Source organism: Octopus sinensis, linkage group LG2, assembly GCF_006345805.1.
Source record: "Octopus sinensis linkage group LG2, ASM634580v1, whole genome shotgun sequence".
In the NCBI taxonomy this organism is placed as follows: Eukaryota; Metazoa; Mollusca; class Cephalopoda; order Octopoda; family Octopodidae; genus Octopus; species Octopus sinensis.
In genome coordinates this window covers 80850993-80862138 of record NC_042998.1, presented here as the reverse complement: position 1 = coordinate 80862138, position 11146 = coordinate 80850993, and the positions used below count along the sequence as shown (strand labels likewise).

General features: G+C 34.9%; 1 protein-coding gene across 1 annotated transcript in view; it reads right to left on the bottom strand.

The window, feature by feature from the left end:
- LOC115228286 (mast cell protease 1A-like) overlaps positions 1-10666 on the bottom strand; it is a 12154-nt gene extending 1488 nt beyond the window's left edge. Inside the window, exons 1-4 of the mRNA XM_029798906.2 lie at positions 10513-10666; positions 6923-7067; positions 4000-4121; positions 648-779 (exon numbers count right to left, since the gene is read on the bottom strand). Coding sequence (XP_029654766.1) covers positions 648-779; positions 4000-4121; positions 6923-7067; positions 10513-10606 — 493 coding nt within the window. The 5' untranslated portion in view covers positions 10607-10666. The remainder of the gene's footprint in view (positions 1-647; positions 780-3999; positions 4122-6922; positions 7068-10512) is intronic.
- Between the last annotated feature and the right edge of the window lie 480 nt (positions 10667-11146).

The window sequence follows — 11146 nt, the reverse complement described above, 5'->3', positions numbered from 1 at the left end:
TGCCAATCAATCAGTTAACTAGAGTTCATTCGTCGCCATTCAGAGTTCATTCGTTGCCATTCACGACCTCATCACTGACATGACCTCTTACGAATGGAAATGGCAACAAAAGGATTCGGGGTAAGGTCTAACTCATTGGTTGATCGACCAAACGTTTCGTCAAACAATTGAACTGTAATTTGGTTGAATGGTTAATGAGTTGACTAGTAATGATTTTAACTTTTGGTATAAGGTCTCAGTAATTTTCTGCTAAGTGATTAAGTTAATTACATCGAATATTGTGCTTAACTTGTACTTATTTTATCGACCCCGAAAAGATGAAATGCAAAGTCGAAACCGGCAGAATTTGAACTCAGAACATAAAGACGGAGAAATTGCCGCGAAGCATTTTGCCCGACGTGCCAACGATTCCGCTAGCTCACCAACTTAATTAGTTGACCAATAATAAAGGACGTGACATAGTTATATACAGCAGTAAAATTCATATCATAAACAACTGCATCCTTGAAAGCAAGAAATACCATACAAAGCAAATTTTAAAATCATTATTTTTTAAGTAAATAATTGTCATTTTAGGAAAGTAAATATTCGAATGAAAAGCATTCAGATTTAATATAGAAATTTAAAAAAATAATCTCAAGTCTTACTTCCTGTTTGACCCCATCCAGCGGCTGTACATGTACCATAATAGGTGTCTCCTTTGTTTGGGAGACTAAGTGGAGAAACACATTTGCCTAAACGTACTTTTTCAGACAGTTCCAAAACAGCAACATCATGAACTGAAAAATAAAACCTGTTTAATGAAGATATCTTTATAAATAGTTATTTTAGTTTTTAAATGTTCGGACTTAACTGATATTTCCAACTAACCAAACGACTTTGTAAATGTTTTTACTATTGGTTTACATTGAGGATGCTTGGATGATTTATACATATAAATATACATACATGTTTACTTCCATATGTGTGTGTGTGTGTGTGCGTGTGTGTTGTTTTCACCTCTGCACCTGCACATGTTTTTGAAGCAACTAATGTATGTATGTATGTATGTATGTATGTATGTATGTATGTATGTGTGTACTATGTATGCGTGTGTGTGCGTTTGTATTCTGCATATTCATGTGTTCTGCATATTCATGTGTTTGTGTGCATTTGTGTATGATTGTCTGTTCTTATTACCTATGTACTTATCTATCTGTTTACTTACATATCCATTTACCTACTTATATATATATATATATATATGTGAAGGCGCATGGCTCAGTGGTTAGAGCGTCGAGCTTACGATCGTGAGGTTGTGAGCTCGAATCCCGGACCGGGCTGCGTGTTGTGTTCTTGAGCAAGACACTTTATTTCACGTTGCTCCAGTTCACTCAGCTGTAGAAATGAGTTGCGACGTCACAGGTGCCAAGCTGTATCGACCTTTGTCTTTCCCTTGGATAACACTGGTGGCGTGGAGAGGGGAGGCCGGTATGCATGGGCGACTACTGGTCTTCCATAAAACAACCTTGCCCAGACTTGTGCCTCAGAGGGTAACTCTCTAGGTGCAAACCCATGGTCACTCATGACCGAAGGGGGTCTTTATATATATATATACATGTATATATTATAAAAATAGGGTTCAGTAAAATAATTTACTTTACCACACACCGAACCTTTTAGAAATAGCAGCCAAAAACTTTAGCTATTTCCTCTACTGTAAGAAAAATCTCCCAGACAATGCATACTCAAAAATAACTCACACAGGTATAGAGGGAAAAATAACGAAAGATCACACCTATATAAGATTACCTGAGAACATGCTCGTTTCTGGATTAGTTGATTATAAAGATCAACATTTCCTTCGTCAGTTCAAAGATTTCTTAGATTTGGATTTGAAAGTACTAAAAATCAAACATACCCGTCTGGTATGAGTAATCCCAGACAAACCATATCAGACCGCCAGTACCAACGAATTCAAAAATACAAGTAAGGCCTCGCATTCGCCCCCTTTCTCCCACGTGGGTTACAGAGTGATACATTTCTACAGAGAGAACTGTAGTTAAAATTTTTATAATGTAATGTTTCAAATATGCCGTAAATGGTTTTTTTACATACTGAACACTACTTGGTAAAATTAATTAATAATTAATTAGTTTTACCCTTTAATTATTGACAATATATATATATATATATATATATATATATATACATACACACACACACACACACACACACATATATATATATATATATATATTATATATATATATATATATATATATATATTCATACACGTCTACATAACAGGCTACTAACAAATCTACCTGTGTATGCATAAACTGTGAGTATTGGGGTATCACTACCCTCTACGTATATCTCCTATTTACTATTTACAAACCAAATACAAAAACGAAATATATATATATATGCATCTCTCTCTCTCTCTCTCTCTCTCTCTATATATATTATATATATATATATATATATATATATATATATATATATATAATGTAGGATTAAATTATTTTTCGAAAAAAATTTTATCAATGGCCAGCATATCAAAAAATACCTTAAAGGTTAAATTTATATAATTCATAAATAAGGGCAAACGCAAACATTTCTAATGCCAAATATGCCAAAAAATTGGACATATTGTCCATTAACCATATAATTTTTTCACAATATGCACGCTACTCGAAAAAATGTCGACAGAAATTTCTAAAATATTCCATTATTACCATATCGGACCGGTTTCAGTGATAAATGTGGTAAAAGAAATAAATGAGATATTTACTCATACCCATGGAAGAAGCAAATACTAAGTCATGAGCACAATTAAGTACCCCAAATACATCCAAAATAGAAATACTCCAGCCCATTCAAGACACGTGCGATTTGAACTGAGGCCCTCACAGAGTGAGAGAGTCCGTAAGTGAACGCTTAGATTTATATCTAATGTATGAGGAAATTTTTTTCGAAAAAGAATTTTATCGATGGCCAGCATATTAAAAAATACCTTAAAGGTTAAATTTATATAATTCAAAAATAAGGGCAAACGAAAAGATTTCTAATGCCAAATATGCCGAAAAATTTCGAGTAGCGTGCATATTATGAAAAAAATATATGGTTAATGGACAATATGTCCAATTTTTCGGCATATTTGGCATTAGAAAATTTTTCGTTTGCCCTTATTTATGAAATATATATATATATACATATAACTGCATAGGAACTTTGAAATACACGTTGTAATGTTATTACTCAGAGACATTAATATATATATATATATTAATTCATCTTGAGTAATAACATTACAACGTGTATTTCAAAGTTCCTATGCAGTTATAGACTATATACCATCATACGTCCAGTATTACACCTTTTACTGAATAGACATGCGTTAGTGTATGTAGAATTTATATAAACGTTTTTAGGACATGAAAGTTGTAGAACAGGCTTTAATCATAATTCATGACAATTGTTTCTGTGCGAAGCAGTTGGTAGCTTATATTTCCTATATCATAGAATATTATATAAATAATTACATAAATAAATATATCCACAAGCAGCTGAGTATCGGCACATTGTCAGGTGAGTGGCCCTGCTAGCAGTACTATCATATGTGTATACATATATACATGCGTGTGTGTGTGTGTGTGTGTGTGTGTGTGTGTGTGTGTGTGTGTGTGTTGTGTGTGTGTGTGTAATGCATCAACGTAAAGCGGATTCCATAGTTTTACGAAAGAAAGCTCCACTTCTGAAGTGTTGGTACAATGTCTATGTACACTCTGTAGACATAGGCTATGAGAAAAGAGCCAGGATTTTTCAGTCTTGCTAGAAGAATGATTCTGTTCATATTGAGTGCCATGACAAAATGAACCTTGAATACACTATAAAATGACATGGAAGAAACGAGTGAAACATAGTCCTCGATGAATGCCGTGTTGGTGCCGTACGTGTGTTTGTATGTGTGTGTGTTCGTGTGCGTGTGTGTTACGGTGGAGCAAACTTACTTACCAACAGTATGTGTCAGTGAGTATTTAGGATGAGGGATCCATTGTCTGACTTTAATGACTTGTGAAGCATTCCTTTTGTTTGTTGATCCAATGTGGGCGTCAACACCAACCACATCACCATCACTAGAAAAATTAATGAATTAAGGCAATTACTGACAATATTTAGTAAATGAAATCTATTTCGTGAAATTACACTTCTAACATCATTAAGACACTTTGGTTTCTTCCTTATTTTATAGAAACACTAGCAGTATTGCCCGGCTTTGCAAAATGGTCACATTTAATTCAAAGCGTTAAAAATGTTATGAAAACAATTGGTATGTGTTCACTAAGTCCAAACGATTAATACGAAAAAACCCTCCAGGCTACATCCCGAAAATTCATTTCTTTGCCGAATTTCTACAATGTTTACGGCGATTCGTTTTTATATCTTGATTTTTTAATTTTCATGCAATTTACACATGCTTGCACACGTGGTGAACACAGTTCACGTCAAACAGCTAACTGAGTAAAGTTCACTATTCAATGCATGGGATAAGGCTTAAACAAACACATTATCGATTATTGCACTTGCGAGATGAATTTCGAAACAGAAATAGCGCAGTTCAATTTTCATTCGCCTAAACTTTAAGTGACCCATTTTTGGTGATTCTACGATTTGTTGGCTAGGAGGAGATGTGCCGGGAAGTTAAACACACAGACACACACACAGATACACACACAGACACACAAATTGAGTTTTATATATATAGATGTATTGACTTACTCCATCTCTGCCATTTACATCAGCATCTTCTATAATTGCCCTTGATTTCATGGCTATATTTCGAATTAAATATGCTGCCTGTATATTTTGAGGATGAATGACTGAGTTGATGAATTTCTTAGACACTCCTAGATAGAGATGCTATAACAGGATCACTAAACCAAGTGTTTTCTATACACTAGCGTATGTTAAAAGAAGTCAATTATCAGATTGTGTGCTACATATATTTTTTGCTTCCCACTCATAGCAGATTCTTTATTAATATTATAGCAGATACTTAGCAGATTCCTTATTAATATTATGTATTAACTGTTCTACGTTTAACACAAACATACTTTTCCCCGTCATTACATGTATTATGTTTCCATTATCAGTCAATACCGTTTACCGTTCTAATAATGTTTCATCTTTATCTCTTTGATAGGTAGCTGCATAGTGACCTGTCAGATTGAAATATCGCGGCCAGTGTTAACAGCGTTGTCTTTGATTCACAATCTCTCGATTTTAGTGTACCCCAGGGTGCAGCAGTGTCTCACACAGTTTTTCTCTAATAACCAATAATTTTCTTTCTATTATGTGCAACAATGTTCGTTCTTTTCCTCCCCCTTTTCTCTTTCTTTCTTTGTTTCTTTGTTTCTTTCTCTTTCCCTCTTTCTCTCACTCTCTCTCTTTCTCTCCCGTATGTAAATGATAAACCCTTTCATTCTTTCCTTTCCCAAGCCACATAATACCCAGACACCTCACGCCAAGCGTGTGTAAATTCCATGATTTAGACATCAAAAACATCCTTCAATAAAGTAATAACAATCTTGACTACTTCAGCAGTCTTGCTCCTATCAAGAACACATACGTTATCGCACTTCATTCGCACTGAACACGAGTAACATGCAATTAAAGCTCTCCATATCGCTCCAAATATCAGGCCTTAAACTCACTAACATATCTAGATATACATCTCAATAAGTGGCCCATTTTTCTGCAGAACTAGAAAGTATTTCAGCCCCAGTAATTACTGACCGTCAACAAAACTCAGAAGAATACTACAACTATTGCCACACACATACACACATACATACACACACACACACACATAAATCATAAACCACAACCAGAGAAAGGCCTCACGAAGATCAGCAAAATGTCACTCATCGGCATGCTCAAAAGTCTAATCCAAAGACGTGTTGTTTCCTTGCCTCTCTCTCCTCTCTCTACCTTTTCAATCACTACAACAACCATTTACCTGTTCTCCTGATACCTGCAAGCAGACACTCCCGACTTGTTCTTCTTTCATCCTATTTTTACTTATGCTGTGTCTAACCCACCTCATGTATTGCACTATCTACTACAAGCTCACTTCTTTCTTCTCAGAATGTTTCTCCTCGGGTATTCCTCCAACGAAGATATCCATATTACACTAATTTGCAAGAATTAAATCGAAAGTTCAACAAGTCTCAAAGAGTATTTGAAGACCATGAACACATTCTCTTCTTTCAGACTCACAAAAATAAACTATAGAACTTATAAATAATCTTGTATGTACGATTGATTCAGTTTTATTCATGGCACGATACTACGTATTAATGAATCGAAACGTTTCCGAATAAGATAACAAGTGCACATAAGGCATCTATTCTATATTATCAGTGATGTAAAAGTTTAAAATTCCTTAAAATTCACTAATCGAAATCATTATCAGCTTCTCTTGACTTTCTCAGTTTTACATTTCAAAAGCGCTCATATAACTAGTTTTCTATCAATATATTTTACATAAAGTTTATGCATGCATACATACAAACACACATACTTACATACATTTGAGCGTGTATGTATCATAATACTGTGCTATTAGTGTGTGTCGCTTCTCGTTTCAGCTTAAATAAATGTTTAGTAATAATGTACGGTGTTTAGAACCTGAAGTTAAACATGACTGTTCGATGTGTGATATAATAACAAACAGCAAGAGGCAATATTTAATAATACTAACTGTTAACGTTTGGAAAACTTAATATCTTTTACTTATTTCAGTCATTAGACTGTGGCAGATAAATTTATGGTTCTGTTAAAATACTGTTGAAGTTAAACTTGTGAAAGTCTCGGAATGAAATACACAAAATGATTTTTTTATTATTAATAAGAAAGTTTATGAGAAAATACTTACACGCAATGAGCAGCTGTTAAAATCCATTTATCTGATAACAAAGTAGCACCACAAAATGAATCTCTGTCTCTCAGTTTAATATCAATATACACCATATGTGGCAATTCACAATTAAAAGCATCACTTCCACCAACTATCTGCTCAGCTGAAATGTAAGAAAGAAAGCTCTATTAGTTTTAGGAATCAGAAGAAGTATATTAAATAATTAATTAAACTAAAGAATTGCAAACAATAGAAGTAAAGAACAGATTTGATACATGGCTGATTTGAATATGGGGAGAAAAATCATATAAGTCGAAAATTTGATTCTGTTATAAAGTGTCATTTTTGTGGTTAACATAACTTCATATCGATCTACAGTTTTCAAAAATGCACGAGAGAGTCTTCGATTTCTAGATCGTCAAATGAAATCGATTATGTTAATTTGAGGTACTTTTTAGTAAGATTTGAAGGGAAGATGTATGCATGGCTTCGAAGTTAAGAAGCTCCCTTTGTAATCTCGTAGTTCATTCCCACGGTGTGACATCATGGGTGTACATTTCTTTTTCTATAATCCCGGCCCGATCAATGCCTTGTGATGAATTTAATAGACGGAAACACGTCGTTTATATATATGATTTTTACATATGTGGGTGTGTGTATGTATATATGTGTGAGTAAATGTGTGTGTGTGCGCGCGCGTATGTGTGTCTTTGCTTTTATGTTTGTCTGCCTACCGACGCCTTGTAATCGGTGATTTGTTTGCGTTCTATTAACTTAGCGGTTCTGCAAAGTGGGGGCGACAAAATAAGTACTAGCGTAAAAATAAACAAGTACTGGCGTCAACCTGTTCGACTTTACCTTCGTTGCCGCAGTCCAATGACTGAAGCAAGTACAAGAAAAATATCCTCATATATGATTAAAAAAATAGAGAAATGCCAGGATTGTCACAAACACGAAGTTAAGTTCATGATAAAGACTGAAAATCGAAAGAACTCGGTAGTTAGTCACTTTCCTTTCAACCGTTAACCCAATGATTACTTCTGTAGGGCGAAGGAAATGTCCTCATCTTTAAAATACAGAAAACTTACATTTCTAAGTTGTGTTACTTAAAATAACAGCTGTCAAATTTTGGAGTCAGCCAATGCCAATAAACTAAATCAATTCGTATCCAAGAAAACCAGCACACTAGAATTTCTAGTGTGCTGGTAATAGTGGACTGTCTCACAGAATGTATGGCAACAGTTTGAAACTAATGAACTGTCATTGCTGGAGAGAGTATCTGAATTACGTTATTAAGTGACATGATCAATCTTGGATATGGAAGTATTATATGGAATTTCAGATGAAGACAGAAATTTAGAATAATGTACCTCTGTTTCAAAGAAGCTAGCACATGAAGTCACACATATTTCTTTACGGTTCATTTACATTAGAATGTCATTAAATATTGACATATTGATCCTTGAATAACAGGTACAATTATATAAGTTTTTACTTGCATTGTTTTGTAGCACAATGTAGAATAATAGCATCGACTTCTAATTCTTTTCAGGAAATTTACGAAATAATGGTCGCGAAGTTTATGAAATAATGGCCGAAAAATTTAAGAAATAATGGCCGCGAATTGTAAACTTGGCTTTGTGTCTAGTTCAGTGGTTCCCAACCTGTGGTCTTCGGATCTCTGATGGTCCGCAAAGTTAATACTGGGGTCCGTGAACTAAATTCAAAATTTCATGTGTGTGTGTCTCACCCTCTCTTCCTCGCTTTTCTTCCTTATTCCTTCCCTTTCTCTCTCTTCTTCTCTCTCTCTCTTTCTCTCTCCCCTTCGTTCCTTAGTCCTTCCGATTTCAGTTTCCTTCTCTCGTATTCCTTTATCCCTTTATCCCTTTCCCCCTCCCACTTATTCTTCAATCCCTTTGCTTTCATTCTTCACTTACCTCCCTTGTATCTTTTTCTCTCTCTCCTCCTTCCTCTCATTCTTTAGTCCATCTCATTTCTTTCCCTTCTCTACAACTCCTTAGTCCCTCTGCCCTCTTCAACTCCTTCCCTCTCCTGCCACGTGATTGCTGTCCAGTTAAGACATTGTCGTCCTTTTTCGACCAGCCGCCTTTCTGTTAAGAGTTTCCATTTTGCCTTTGCGTCAGCTTACTACGCTTGCCTGATGTATTATTATTGTAATTGTACAATTATTTTCCTTTTGTTGTATAACCGAGGGCGTGTGTCCATTGTATATGTATAATTCTTTTTCTGTTGCACTTGTATTATTGTTTCATAACGTTACGTTCGTCTGATAGTCGAAAGACTCTTTCTGTTATTTACTTATTTGTATTCGTATATGTACATTTTTTCCCGTCTTCTGTATAGCCGAAAGGCGTTCTCTCGTACGTGTAGAATTCTAGCTTTCTCGTTTTTGTTTCTGTTCCTGTTTTCGTTCTTGTATGCATTCGTTTGCCTTACCCAGAGGCTTAATGCTTTTAGCTTAGGTTCCTGGCACCCACCGGATTCGAGTAGTATCAGAGACAAAGGGGCGAGACTACAAGGACTTTTCGGACTCCCACTGATGAGCTAATCGGTTGAGAATGATCCGTGTATCTTGTTTTTGTCTTGTTTGCCGTTTGTCGTGCTATCGTTTATTTTTCCGCATGTTGTGTTTTGTTGATTTCCGTTTGTTCTTTTTGTTCCACCTTTAATTTATATATATATATATATATATATATATTATATATATATATATATATATATATATATATATATACATATACATATACATATACATATTAAAAGTTAAAAGGGGGCCGTGGAAAAACTCATTTAAATAAAATAGGTCCTGGGTAGTGAAAAGGTTGGAAACTACTGTTCCAGTTGAACTATAAACCTACCTTCATAAAAGTTTACTTTAAATGAAATATGGTCACGGACAGGTTATATGATACATATGCTGTTTGTTTTTGTGTGGAACTTATATTCATTTGTCACAATGCCATGTAAGCGAATTAACAAGAAGAAAAAAATCATACAAGTGTCATCCTCTCTTCAATCTAAACAAATACAAAATAATATGACTTTCACCATAATTGCACTATAAATGGCCAAATTAGATCGCTCTACCGCCAATGAATGCTATTAAGTTGCCAACATAATTTATAATATTGATTTCAAATTTTAGCACAAGGCCAGCAATTTTGGGGACGGGTTGGTCGAATACATTAACCCCAGTTGGTACTTATTTTATCGATCTCTAACAGATAAAAGGCAAAGTCGACTTCGGTGGATTTAGAACTCAGAACGTAAAGACGGACGAAAGCTGCTAAGCGTTTTTCACGGCGTGCTAACGATTCAGCCAGCTCGCTACCTTAACTTAAAATATCAGTCTCATATTTTGGCACAAAGCCAGCATTGTGAGAGAGAATGTAAGTCGATTAAATCATTTGTCAATACCGAAGAAATGAAAGGCGGAAGAAGGTGAAGTCGAAAGAAATACGGCTAAGCATTTTCCCGGCGGGTTAGCGATTCTGCCAGCTTGTCACCTTAATTTAATTTAAAATAGTGAAAGATAACAATTTGCTTTGAAGAATATTACAAAGATAATATTCTTCAAGTAAACTTACAGGGCTTGGCTGAGCAGCTTGCAATCACTGTCAGAAGGACGGCTAGGATTATTCGCTCCATTTTCGTGGCTGTCGTAGTATGGCTTGGTGTCATATTTATACTTTTCTTATAAGAGTTGTTGAATAAAGAAAGCTGGTAAATAATGAAATCAGAATTGATTTCTTTTTTTTATTCTTGTCTTCTAAGTCAATATTTTATTGTTAGCAACAATACAAAAGATAACATTACACACAAGCGAAGTAGTTAGGAAAAAAACCTATAATGTGTAAGGAATAATAACGGTAAACTTAGCTACAATGGCGCCGAAAAATAAATAGGCATAGAAATGTTAACACGAAAGTCCTTTGAATGTGAAGAATGCATAAGGGAAAGAGAAAGAAAAAGAGAGATCTGCCTACTATAGATCCAGCAGAGAAACGAGCTATTAAAAGTGACAACAGGACGTTGGCACGTAAATATCAACATTGATGATCGATAAATTAAGCACCTATGCAGGCATTGGGTTAAGTTCTCAGCCGTCAACCGTTTTATCATAGTTATACGAGCCATTACAGATGAGATTAAGGTTGAATATCCTTGAGAATTCCTGTAAGCTAGTGACTCAATTGTCGTAACTGAATTCGGTGAAACTCT